Genomic DNA, 14,446 nt, shown 5'->3' with positions numbered 1-14,446 from the left:
CCTTATGGAACACTGAATATAGTGGATCGCCCATCAGGGCACCAAGTCAGAGACTAACAAATTTATCTGAGCATAAGCTTTTGTGAGCTACAGCTGATGAAGTGATCCTTTATTGCTCTAACCTAGGCTACCTCCTCTAATGAGGGCTGAGCTCTTAGACTGGTTGTTGTCTTGCCCTGACTGAGGGCCTGGTCTTATAGACTTTTGCTGCCCTGCCCTGATGACAGGCCAGAGCCCCTAACTGCTGGCTACCCGCCCTGACTGAGAGCTGGGGCTCATAGACCCTTTGCTGCTCTGTTATAACCGCAGGCCAGAGCCCCTAACAGTTGGTGCCTCGCCCTACCTGAGGGCCTGGGTTCACATAGACTCATTATTGCTCAGCCCAGCTCAAGTGGCCTGAGCTTTAAAGACAGCTAATTCACCCCTAACTGACTGCCGTTCTAAGGGTGAGACTGCGACGAGGCATGGTCTCCCTCAGAGGTAGAACAGCAGGGATGGCCACACACTTTTACATTTGCATATTTAAGTTATAAACTCTTTGAGATAGGGATGACTTACTATATGTTTGTACAGCACATAGAAGAATGGGTCCCCTTCAATTAGGGCCTTTAGATATTACTGTAATACAAATCATAAATCATCTCCTGGATTATGCAGAAAAGGAAATTTGACTTTGGAAAATTTATTGCTAAAAATAAATTGCTTTGTGCAAAGATTAAACTTTAGTCTTTAATGATATATTTATTATTCAATATTTACGAAAATTTACAAATGTAAAAATGTATAAATCATTATGAATTTTTTGGATGCAGTAGGCAGGACGAGGAATTGGCATTTGGGAGTTTATAACTGAGTAATAAGCTACTTATGATCTTTGCCCCAACACAATAACAAAACCACTGTCACGAGGGTGAGTATTTTGAAAAATACTGTTATAGCTCTTCCTGCTGTGATTGTGGCCAGACTGAAGCTAAGCCTACTTTTAGCTGTGCTTAATTTAATTCAGCCAAGATATTTGAAATAAGTGGGATCTGTGCTAGAATTTTACGTTCTAACTTTTTTGCCATGATTGCAGCTGGACTTTTCATTTGCTGATCTGGCCAGATACTGTACAAAAGCATTTCAAATAGCTCACAAGAATGATCTTGTGCCACTTCTCATTTCAACCTCTGACATGCATTCAATTTTGTACTGACACTTTAGGGACAGTTGTAGCACCTGTTCTTTCCCCCTCATTTGATTCTCATTCACAAAATGGGCTACCCTGGTTGTTCTTATGGCAATTCTAAAAGATTAAAAACAAAAGTGGGCTTTTTACAATTAGGACTCCTATCTAACTTGCAGGTGGTCTCCTTTGTTATAATGATGATCACATCTCAAAATAATAATAATGTCACAAATCACTGTAACACAGTACCTCCTCAAAAAGATCATTTGCACATTTGATTCTTGTACTTGGTTTTCTTCTAACCAAATTTAAGCACAAACTTGAGCTGACAAAGTGGGCAAGTTCAGCCTACATAGCTACCTTCTCTCATATTTAAATACTGTTTATGAGGAATTAATACATGGTATTTGAGAGATGGGAAGCCGTGATATGACTGAATAGAGAAGCAATAAAAATTATAAACAGATTGGGAAAACAGACCTCCAAGAAAAGATGAAGGAAATTGGGAATGTTCAGTTTAGCAAGAAAACCACCAGATAAAAGTTTATCCATGATCAAATGCTACATTTAAAAACTATAAAAGCAATAAAAAAGTTGACAGCCTGCCTGGAACTCAGCAAGGGTTGAGAGTGCTGTGGAGGCAGCAAGCTCAGCCACTGAGGAGACAGTCTCAATCTGCAGCAAGTTCCCTGACCAATACATACACAGGTAGATTGACTGGCTCTAGTCACATGTAGCCTTGCTTGGCTGGAAGGGGAATGGAACATCTGGCATTGGGGAAAAGGATTCATAGGAATTAAAAGTTCTCTGTGAATGAGAGGAAAATTAACTAGTATTTTGATGCATCATAAATGTACACTTGTCAGTTCAGAGATGTGTGATCTGCACAAGGTGTTTGTGGGAGTTTGAAGGATACTTTGAGAGTATTATGATTTTTACTAAATTACTGTACACGTAATAGATATTTTGTGGAGCTGAAGTGTAAATTTAGACAGCGTGCCCCCTTTTGCAACTTGTTTCAGTTGACAATATGGGATGCTGTAACATAATTCTTTAATAATCTTTACACAGGCCGGAATTTATTCCAATGTCAAAGTACCAAGGGTGAAAAGTTCTGCATTTTTAAAACAAAATAAATTTCTTGCCCAAAGGTAGCTCTAGATGGCATTAACTCTCATTCTGTCACCTCACAATACCTGCGTGGAGTGCAGTCCTCATGTGGAGGAATGATGACAACCTTCACAGTTACTGATGTTCTCAGCAGGTCAATCATTTGTTCATGGCTTAGAGTGGCTACAGCCACTTTGCAGATCTCCACTAGCCGGCTGCCCTGTCGTAATCCTGCCTGCCAAGCATAGCCATAGGGCTCAACGTCTGCCACAATGCCTTCATAGTTCACATGGAAACCAAGCTGACCCAGTCCATTCCTACGTAAAGTCATCTCCGTGGTCTCACAGCCCTTTGTCACAAACTGAGAATTGAAATGAAGAGGAAAGAGTGATTAGTGTAATGAATTATAATCTGAGAGGGCTATAATTCTGGGTTTTACAGCCACAGTCCAAGATGGGGTATGGAGAAAGGGAACAGAAGTACTTTGTCTCAAGAAAAGTCCCCACCGATATATACAATACCAGTTCAAACAAGTCCCTTTATTCAAGCTGGATATTTAAGATAGCAGCTGATTGCACAGAATTAACTAGTGGTATTGTAGTTCTGCCTTAAAATTCCACTTATTTCATAGGAACATTAAAGGAATGTGGCAGTGCACAACAGGTAAGTGTGGAGGACTTACACAAGCACCTGTATTTCATATTTAAAATTTGACATTTTTACTAGGTCTGTGGATATTTCACAAAACTACCATTTCTCCATTATTCAGTACAATAGTTTGATGGCGTGCAACTATCCAATTTAGTGGAACTGAAACCTTCTGCCACTGTCTTAACTGGCACCAGGGTGACTACAGGTTCTAAATGCTTGAACCAATGGCATGTGTGTCTCCTTCCCTCTTGTTCATTTTACAATTGTTATTTTTAATGTAGTGGAGAACACAGCTGCTACAAATACGTCTTTCCTTCATGACACAGTATTATGTGGACAAATAGTGAAGATGGACAGACATTTTCTAGACAAACAATAACAATACAATGAATTGTTTATTTTACTTTATTACTATTATTTGTATTGAGACAGCATCTAGAGGCCTCAATCTAGATTGGGGCCTGATTTGCTAGGCACTGTTCAGACACATAGTAAGGCAACTTCTACTCAAACTTTATTTGAGACTAAATATAACATGGATATGACAGAGTAAAGAGGAAACAAGAGAAATAGATAAGATCATTTGACTAGACAGGCATTTACTGTACAACTTGATGGTTCCTGAAGGTACCAAATTTTTTCTCATTCTTTTTAAACGACATCAGCTACTCCTGACTGATGCAAAACAACCAACAATGGCTGGCTACTTTCTGGTAGATGTCAAAGTAGAGGTGTGTGTGTGGGGGGGGGAGGAATAGAGAGAGAAAACAGGAAATGGCCTTGTGGAATTAATTAATTAACAAACAGCGATTGTAAGCATTGTAATTCATTTGTTACAAAGACCAAATTTTAATTTAGAAAAAAAAAATTCTAACCTCCAGCCTTTTCACGACCTCTTTGATATCATCAGAGTTGTTGATAAAGCTCTCCACAGAAACACATTCACCCCTGTCATAGAAGAGTTTGATGCTTGTGTCCGTTGAAGTCCACCCTATCACATCTCTGCAGGAACAATTGAACACCACACTCTTTGTATCCTGCTCAATGAGAACTACAAACTCATTAGATACACCCAGGAGACAGTCTATTTCCATACCCTTGCAATAGTCCTTTGCATGGACACTCCACACAATGGCACCAGAACTATGGAGCTCTGCTCCTGGATAAGGTTTGGACTTTTCCTTCTTTTTTGAAGCAAGTGAAATGAAGGGGAACTTGCCAGATGGGTCAATGGGTGTATTGGTGACATTCTTTTCTGCTAGATCTTTCAAGTACTCTTGGCGTGTCCTGGTGGCCATGGCACGGAACTTCTCGGATTTATGAGCAGCATTCTCTGCATTAATCACTTTGGCCAGTAAGAAGTCCCTGAACACATTTGATTTAGGAAAGGTAACACCTTTTGGGATTGGTGGTCCAAAGGATGGAACATCTCTGGATCTTGTCACAGCAACACTAGAAGAAATACAGAAATGAAGAAGTGATGTGTCAACATTTTAATTTCTCCTTAGCGGTTTATGGAATCTACAGAACCCACAGATATGCCCTTCTCAGGTCATCCTCTGATTTTCACACAGACCTACACTGGCAAAAGAAAAGGTTGCTTGATTCACCAGAGGCACAAAGTATCTGCAGTTAACATGCAGACAATTATTTTTTTACTTTGCTAGTTTCTCAAAGTTTTCTATAATGTATACATCGGAGAAGGGGATAGAGGAGAGAGGTAAATAATCACTCACTCTTCTTAATGCTCTCAATTGCCCTGCTAAAAAAAATAATCTAATAACTAAATGCTTCGTTACATATAATGTGCAAAATTTTCACAATACCCCACATTGGAAACCCACACAAAACTCTGTATTTGCATGTTTACTTCAGGTACAATTACATGCAAAAACAATGTTTATACTAACTTGAGAATGTGGCCAATATAATATATTGTAATATATGTTAATAATAATACAATTAAAATGTTAATAGCCAAGTATTTTGGTAAGTCCCATATATTCAATTTTTTGTAAATCAATGCTGCTGGGGGCATATATTAATATATTACATTCTCTGAGTTGTACATGACTCACCTATGAGGTGAAGAGGAACAATTCTGGCTCCTGTACTTATTATTCTTTAATATTTATACTATGGCAACATCTATGATTGACCATATTAATTAAGATCAATAATTAATTCATTCTAAACCATTCTTGGTTTTATTTTTAGCAAAACTAACACTCTTTTGATGTTTTCATTTAGATACACTAACTCAAATTTTCTTACTTGTGTATGAATAAAAATGTGGGTATATAATCTATATGCACAAACACCATGATTGTATGCACAATTTAAAAAACATTGGTCTGTTTTCTTTAAGGTCAGCACTGCTCTGTGTCAGTTGGAAAAAGCTGTCTTCTTAACCAGTCATTCAGGATAGGTGAACTGCTTGGACCAAATCTGACTACTCTAAACTCCTGCTCAATTTACCCCTTGAACAGAAATGTTACTTTTGTATGGTTTATAAAGACCTCTCCTCCCAGAAGAGGGGGAAGGAAGCAGGGGGAGGATGGGATGCATGCTCTTCTCTTATGGTCAGTTAAAGGCGGTTTATAGAGCTGTTTTACATCAACAGAGAAGCACAAAGCAGCTATGGTGTATATCCCAGATTCCCCTTCCCTGCTGTTTCCTGCATTCTCATTCCACAACCCCAAGTTTCCCTCCCACCTTTCCACCCCCTATGTTAATCTGTGCACTGCGCACACATCCACCGGTTTCACTCTCTTCTGTCTTCCCTCTCACCCCTGCGTTCAGTACCTCTTGTGCAACAAGTAGCTTTTTCAGAAAAAACATTTAGGATTAACGGTTATGTTTGGCATTATTCATAACTGAAAGTTTGTCCTTAACAGAGAGTAGTGCATAAAACATCCTTCAGAGAAATTCACCAGGCTTTGTCCTCATTCAAAATGGCAACAACCACACAGTATTTTTTATAGGACTCAGGTCACAAGTTGCTCTCAGTTTAGGTGGCCTTCTTAAAATGACCATAGTATCCTGTTGGTCCCAATGGGAATGAACTCAAGCTGCCCTCAGGGAAGACAGTGCATCCCTGTTCTGTCAAAAGGCAAACAGGAACTGGAGAATGAGGGTGGTGACTAAATTTACTGAAAGCAGCTTGATGTTTCAATCCCATTGAGAATAAGAGGTGACAACCATTTTTGAGAGTTTTTCTGAAGGAGGGCATTATTCTTCAGCTTCTGCTGAAGGAGAAACTCCAGAATTATAACAGAAAACAAAAATCAATCATTAATCCCAAAAGTTTCATTTTGGAAACTAGTCAATGCACCAGAGATTCACATCTCTGCCAACAATGCTGAGCTGAAATAATCTGTTACCAAAAAAAGACCTGTTAAATTTCTTAAAGGACCCATTTTAAATTAAATTTAACCTTAAACAGATTAAGGGATTTACTTGAGAATTCTCAGAAAATTAATTTGGTGTCCAAAAAGAAAGTGCTGTAACTTTGGTGAGGATACAGTGTATTCTTCATACATAACAAAATGACTGTACTCAACTTTAATTTAGCCACAGAGATGCAACCATGAAAACAAAAATAACCCCACTGCTATGTATTTGAAACCCTTCTTCCCTCTTGCCCCCACCCCTGCTTCTCTCTTCCCTTGTCACAATGTCTCTCTACTGAGATTTCAAATTCTTCAGGGCGGGGACCATGTCTTCCCAATAAGAATTTAATTTAATAATCAGCATCTGTGAACAGTTTGAGACTACACCAAATGGCACAAGTTGAAGAGGGCTTCAGATCCAGAATTCTGAATGCTGACTGATTTATGAGGAAATAATTATTTATGGGCAGTTCTGTATTTTAATCTGTACAAGCACTCAGAGCATAGCATGGGTGCCCATAGAAAATTTTATACATTTGAAATTAGATAATGGTTTGCATTATAGACAGAAAATTTCTGGTACTGTGAAACTGTTCCAAATAATCCAGTGGAGAAAAAGTCAAACTTATTCTGAGAGATTTCCTATAAAAACTTTTCAGAACTGAATTGTATAAATATGGATCAAGTATTTGTAGTGGAAAACCCATCAATGAAGAATTTTAAGCCCATGAAAGGTACATGAAACACACAAAGGTCCTGATCCTGCAAGTTACCATGCTTGGGAAGACTCCTGTATCTATGTAGAGGTATCACTGAAACCAAGTGTCTGCTTACTTTTTAATCTGCAAACTACATTTCTGTACAGAAGCCAACTGTGTAATAAAAATACGGTTTCAGACAGAAAATGTAACTCTCAGTTTCTTCTTTCTGCAGATCTGGCCACACTTCTTCAATGGCTTCAATGAAGTGGTAGCATGAACTCAGATTCCTGAGTCTTTTCCACAAAAACCAGCAAACCCATTATGAGTTCTCAACAAAAATCTGTATTTTTACTAGACTACAAATATTAAGAATACTATCAAATGATACCAAGTTTTCTTTCTACATATAAATTAGTTACCTAATCTTAGAAAATTGAGCATAAAATCCATTTTCAATACAAAAATTTAATGAGCACAAATAGATTAAACATCGATTGATCCAGTGCTAATTCAATTAATCTGGAAGCCTCATAAATTTCTCAAAAGGGTAACAGCCTAATTTCAAAACTGCACCACAGTTTTTAAACCCCATGATTAAAAATATAAGGATCCCAGAACTCAGTATCCAATCAGTAACAAAATAAATCCTTATTTTACATGTTCAAATGCACCTATTTAGGCACTATTTTTAGCAACTTGTTTCCTGAAAATGTCTATGTGCCCACTAGTACCCATTCTCATTTGAAAGCTAGAGAACATTATTAACATCACAAAATCCAGAAAACTGTTTCCTTAAAGGAAGCAATAAAGTGTATTCCATTTAAGAATGCAAAAAAGGTGCTAAGCCTCAGCATATGTCAATATTTCCTTTTTGCTGTTAACCTGATAATAGTTACCTGTAACAGATGTTGTCAGTGCAGGGGTTGTGCACTCTTACAATGACAAAGACATGCTGGAAGTGAGAACGAATGTTCTTTGGGCTGAATGGCTGTGCTCCAGTTTCCTGGAAAACAATCGTCACAATATCGTTTCCAATATGCCGTTTTCTCAGGAGCTAAAAAAAATTAAAAAGATGACAATGGAAATCTCAGAGAATAGGTTAAAATGCATCTATCTTTTCATAATTTTTTCATTTCTCCTGCAATTATATTTTTAAATATCATGACTAATTATGGGGTATTTTTGTGTAAGCCACGCAGCTATTGCCATCGTTTTATTCTACAAGTCAATGCAGACATTAATACACAAAATATCTGAGGACTTAAATGAGGAACTTGCCAATGTCTAACATATTAGACAAAATGCTAGCATCTTGCATTTTCTGTTTCCATAACAACAGTTTTAATTCTATTTTAAACACAAAGAAAGGACTATGTATGGGGAAGATTTTAAGTGATTCTAAAAAGCAAATGAATTGTAATGCAAGGCATGTTATGGTTTAGTTTGTCTACTTTGTGTGTGTGTGAGTTCCAACATTATCAGCTGGTAATATTTAGAAGCTGAACAACACTCAATATATAATTATTACAAATTTGAGGTAGCTTAATATTTCTGGTTTAAACTGGTTGACAGTGTACATTAATGTATTTTTCAAAGATGTTATTTTCTTTAAACCCAACACTACAGTCTAAAAATATTATTCTTCTGCAAAAATAACTGCAACAAAAACTTTTTATTACACACAAAAGAGCACAAGATCCTAATGCAATTCTGCAATAAACACTCAAACTGGGCATAATAGGATGAAAACAAAAATGCTGGTTAGCAGACAAAAGTAAACAAAAATTCATACTAACTGTGATCTTGTAATAATATAAAACGTTTCAGGTTTTATTTGTAAATTAATATACCAACTTCCTTCATCACAGAAAAGCAGCCACTTCTGGACTGAAAAGAAGTTGTTTTACAGTACACAGCAACATTACAGAATGCTTTAGGAAAGGAAGAGACTATTAAATTTATTCAACTGAAAATGTATAGGTAGGGGGAATTTATGTAGATAGAATGTGATTATCTGAGTTTGAAATTGGCCAGGTTACTTGAGTTGACATCTCTGCTCTTATAAAAGATGCCAAGGATGCTATAAGACCTTGATTTTATGTTTCAAACACAGGACAGAACCTCAAACAATACAGCACTCCTCTTTCCCACCCCCACAACTACCATGATAGGCACTGATTTAATTCTGTCTCTGAGGAGAAAATGACAACTACTGCATGGCCAAAATAGCTTTCTGCAAACACTTATATATATTTTTGTCCTTTAAGATCTCTCTTCAGAGAACTGAACCAGTCCATCTCTGTTTAGCTTGTAAGATCCTATATCACTGCTAAGGTGCAATTAGATGGTTAAGAGGACAAAAAAAGTATCTCGTGACTGGGAACTGAGATTATTTCCTCTATAGATCAACACCCCTGGGTACACCTATGGACTCCATATCCAGGGGTTCTCAAGATTTTTCTTTTTGAGCTCCCCCCCGCCAACATGCTATAAAAATTCCCTGGCCCACCTGTTCCACAACTGTTTTTCTGCATATAAAAGCCAAGGAACGTTAGGGGGTAGTAAGCAGGGCAATTCCCCAGGCCTCATACCACAGGGGGGCCAGCAAAGTTAAGTTGCTCAGGCTTCGGCTTCAGCCCTGGGTGGCGGGGCTCGAGGCCTCAGGCTTCAGCCCCATGTCCTGCTTGACAGCCCCCCTGAAACCTGCTTGTAGCCCTGGACCCCTGGTTGAGAACTACTTATCAGAACCCTCTGGGAAACTTTGGCTGTTGGGGCCACTCATGTGTTCCCTCGTGATATTGAATTTTTGGAACTAAGGGCATATTAAAAACTGCAGCCATGTCCCTGAGCTCCTATCACTGATTAATAGCCAGGACCGTAGACTGTGGAGAGCGTGCCATGTGGGTCTGTGCAGGCAATCATCTCAGAGAACTTCAGTCACTCACAATTAATGTAAGTGTTTTTTTTCTTCAAGTATTGCTTGAAGTATTGCTTGTCTGTTTTCACTAACAAGGTCAGCTCCCAGACTGCTGCGCTGGGCATCACAAAATGCGGAAGAGATGGCCAGCCCTCTGTGGAGATAGAGGCGGTTAGGGACTATTTAGAAAAGCTGGACGTGCACAAGTCCATGGGGCCGGACGAGTTGCATCCGAGAGTGCTGAAGGAATTGGCGGCTGTGATTGCAGAGCCACTGGCCATTATCTTTGAAAACTCGTGGCGAACCGGGGAAGTCCCGGATGACTGGAAAAAGGCTAATGTAGTGCCAATCTTTAAAAAAGGGAAGAAGGAAGATCCTGGGAACTACAGGTCAGTCAGCCTCACCTCAGTACCTGGAAAAATCTTGGAGCAGGTCCTCAAAGAATCAATCCTGAAGCACTTGCATGAGAGGAAAGTGATCAGGAACAGCCAGCATGGATTCACCAAGGGAAGGTCATGCCTGACTAATCTAATCGCCTTTTATGATGAGATTACTGGTTCTGTGGATGAAGGGAAAGCAGTGGATGTATTGTTTCTTGACTTTAGCAAAGCTTTTGACACGGTCTCCCATAGTATTCTTGTCAGCAAGTTAAGGAAGTATGGGCTGGATGAATGCACTATAAGGTGGGTAGAAAGCTGGCTAAATTGTCGGGCTCAACGGGTAGTGATAAATGGCTCTATGTCTAGTTGGCAGCCGGTATCAAGTGGAGTGCCCCAAGGGTCGGTCCTGGGGCCGGTTTTATTCAATATCTTCATAAATGATCTGGAGGATGGTGTGGATTGCACTCTCAGCAAATTTGCGGATGATACTAAACTGGGAGGAGTGGTAGATACGCTGGAGGGGAGGGATAGGATACAGAAGGACCTAGACCAATTGGAAGATTGGGCCAAAAGGAATCTGATGAGGTTCAATAAGGATAAGTGCAGGGTCCTGCACTTAGGACGGAAGAACCCAATGCACAGCTACAGACTAGGGACCGAATGGCTAGGCAGCAGTTCTGCAGAAAAGGACCTAGGGGTGACAGTGGACGAGAAGCTGGATATGAGTCAGCAGTGTGCCCTTGTTGCCAAGAAGGCCAATGGCATTTTGGGATGTATAAGTAGGGGCATAGCGAGCAGATCGAGGGACGTGATCGTTCCCCTCTATTCGACATTGGTGAGGCCTCATCTGGAGTACTGTGTCCAGTTTTGGGCCCCACACTTCAAGAAGGATGTGGATAAATTGGAGAGAGTCCAGCGAAGGGCAACAAAAATGATTAGGGGACTGGAACACATGAGTTATGAGGAGAGGCTGAGGGAGCTGGGATTGTTTAGCCTGCAGAAGAGAAGAATGAGGGGGGATTTGATAGCTGCTTTCAACTACCTGAAAGGGGGTTCCAAAGAGGATGGCTCTAGACTGTTCTCAATGGTAGCAGATGACAGAACGAGGAGTAATGGTCTCAAGTTGCAGTGGGGGAGGTTTAGATTGGATATTAGGAAAAACTTTTTCACTAAGAGGCTGGTGAAACACTGGAATGCGTTACCTAGGGAGGTGGTAGAATCTCCTTCCTTAGAGGTTTTTAAGGTCAGGCTTGACAAAGCCCTGGCTGTGATGATTTAACTGGGAATTGGTCCTGCTTTGAGCAGGGGGTTGGACTAGATGACCTTCTGGGGTCCCTTCCAACCCTGATATTCTATGATTCTATGATTCTATGAACAGGTGCACTCTCTTGGAAGGATTTCAGTGGACTGAAGGAAGGGATAATGGAACCTAAGCTCACCATTCTGAACTTTGAACAAATTCAGTTGAAGGCTAAAATTCTTGAATCTAGAATGAACAGAAATCCCCCTGGTCTTTGAGATAACAGCACCAGCTTCCACTTTTGGTAATTATTGTATGAATATATACATTACAGCTACCTAAAATTCCCCCTGAACTTTAAATAATTTTTCGTATCTTATTATAAATTGTTGTATAGTGCTGCTGTCCAACCTTAATGGCAGTCATGTTTCTTATTAGAAGCTGCTGAATTTGAGCGCTTCAAGTAGTAATATTTATTTACTGTATAGAGCACTAGAATCTTTTCTGATTTTATATATCGTTATTAATATTATTGTACTGTGTTCTCTCTTCTTGAAAATGTCAGATAATAACTAATACTAAAATATATTGAAAATACATTTTTTCACAGGACTGTTCTTTCTACCTATTAAGAGCCTACAGTGAGACCTACATAAACCTGTTTGCTAAACATCCTGTGACAGAGTTAGCCAGTTTTATTCCCGATACATATGTAATTCAATCTCTTCTATTTTTGCGTTGTTTAGACACTGGAGAGTACTTTTTAACAGGCTGCATATAGTAGTTGTCAAATACCAATGCAGTTATTTACTATTTTAAGTATGAGATTATTCACAAAGCTCTCTGCAGTTGACCTAAATTTTTTCCTGTTTATTCACTTTCTTTTAGAACACTCTGTATTCAATACTTCAACAAAGTTAAGTGCTTTCTGCCACTGCTATAGGTGTAATATTCAGTTATCATTTGACAGTACAACTACTTTATGAGGTGGAGGACAGAGGAATTCTAAATGGTCGAAGTCCATCCTACCTGTTGCTTGTTGTTAGGAGTGTATGGCAGCATGGTGGAAACATGAAACATGATTTCATAGTCTTTGTAAGTTGTATAGAGAGAGTGAGTTCCTGTTGAATCAGCTGCAATTAAAAAATTAATAAAGTGAAAAAACAACACTATTAAGTCCTTAAAAATACTTTAAAATGGGGTTGCCACATTGTTATGAAAACCTACTAGCCCAGGTACAAAACCCACTCATCATTCATCTTCACCTTAATAACAATGACAAACCTAACCATAATTTACTCACCTGCTAAAATTGCTCACCCAGCAGGCAAGTATAATTTTGCAATGCTATTTTAATACAAGATGTTAGAAAGAACTTGTAAGAAGTAAGGACATTATGAAATTATTAAGAATCCTGAACATCCTGAACTCAATCTAATTGAGCACCAGCATTGTAGGAAATACAACAGGGAACTCTTTAAGAGTATCACATATATACTTATGAAATATATATTAATGTTATATAGTACAAAGCTAAGTAAATAGCTTTCTAATGGTACAGAACTTTACTTAGTGTTGCAGAATATGGTGATAAAAATGCCTGATAGCTTTACCTTATGGACCAACATGTGTCTTGCATGGATCACTTAGTGTTCTCTGGATGTTAAGTGGCTTCTAGTTTAATGTCCTTATCTGCATACTCCGTCTTTCTAAAAGTATTTCAAAAAACCTTTGAAAAAGTCCCTTACAAGAAGCTATTAAGGCAAGTAGATAGCCATGTGGTGAGTGGGAAAATACTGTAAAGAGTAGAAAATGTCTAACAGACAAAGCTAAGAAGCATGAATAAATGACCAGTTTCAACATGGCAAAAAGGTGAACATTGGGGTGTTTCTTATACAAACGAGTGTTGTTTAACATGCTAATTAATGATCTTGGGAAAAGACTGAGATGGCAAAACATGCAGATGACAAAATCTTTTAGGTCAATCAAACTTAAACAGACCTACTTCAAAGGGATTTAAAGCAAGGTGAATGGATAGCATGATGGCAGATGAAACTCAGTGTTGACACACTCAGCATATGAAGTAAGGAATTGAAAGAGATCATTTAAAATATCAATGTATAATGCAAGCTTCTAAATTAACTGTAACCAATCAGAAAAAAAGCTCATTGAAAACCTCTGTTCAACAGAGAATGGCAGTCAAAAAGCAAACAACATGTTAGCATGCTTAAGGAATAGGAGGGAAAATAATCATGAAAATATTATACTGGCATTATATTAACCAAAGTTATTCTCCCACCTGGAATACTGTGTTCAGTTCTGGCCATCTTACCTCAAAAGAGGTATAGTAGATATAGAAAGGATGCTGAGACAGGTGACAAAAATGATTAGAAATGGAAAGACAGACCTTTGTATGGAGAGAGATTAGTACAGCTGGGACTGTGTAGTTTAGAAAAAAGAAAAATAAGATGGAATAGGATTGAAGTGTGCAAGTATTGATTGGTCAAGAACAGGTAAATTGGGCACTTCCAATTTCTTTCTCAATAAAAACAAGATGACATTCCATTAAAAGGCAACACATTTCAAACTGAAAAAAGGAAATGTATTTTATATAACTTGTAATTAATTTGTGGAACTCATTTCCACAAGTCTATGAGTTTAACAATTAATTTTTTCGGAATTGCCAGTGAACCAGTAAAATCTATTATTGGCACTGCTCTAGAGAATATATCCTTAAACTGTGTCATATAGAAAATTCTCTTATTTGTCCTCACTCACATTTCTTCTCTCCTGACAGTCCAGAATGCTTTCACCAAAGAACAAAACCAGCCGTTTGTAAGACAGTGACAGGCTGTTGACTTCAGAAGAAGTAAGTGTCATTCCTGAG

The 14,446-nt window shown here is 38.5% G+C and overlaps 1 protein-coding gene across 4 annotated transcripts in view; it reads right to left on the bottom strand.

Moving 5' to 3' along the window:
* SIPA1L1 (signal induced proliferation associated 1 like 1) overlaps nt 1–14,446 on the bottom strand; it is a 382,778-nt gene that overhangs the window by 67,095 nt on the left and 301,237 nt on the right. For all 4 annotated transcript variants that reach the window (XM_084631230.1, XM_084631229.1, XM_084631228.1 and 1 more), the window contains 4 exons: nt 12,589–12,692; nt 7,919–8,076; nt 3,805–4,381; nt 2,365–2,639 (listed from right to left, as the gene is read on the bottom strand). In XM_084631230.1, the coding sequence (XP_084487356.1) occupies nt 2,365–2,639; nt 3,805–4,381; nt 7,919–8,076; nt 12,589–12,692 (1,114 nt within the window). The remainder of the gene's footprint in view (nt 1–2,364; nt 2,640–3,804; nt 4,382–7,918; nt 8,077–12,588; nt 12,693–14,446) is intronic.

Source organism: Lepidochelys olivacea (genome assembly GCF_965140295.1).
Source record: "Lepidochelys olivacea isolate rLepOli2 genome assembly, chromosome: 6".
Taxonomy (NCBI): Eukaryota; Metazoa; Chordata; order Testudines; family Cheloniidae; genus Lepidochelys; species Lepidochelys olivacea.
The sequence above is the reverse complement of the archived record's forward strand: the minus strand, read 5'-3'. Positions and strand labels throughout refer to the sequence as shown.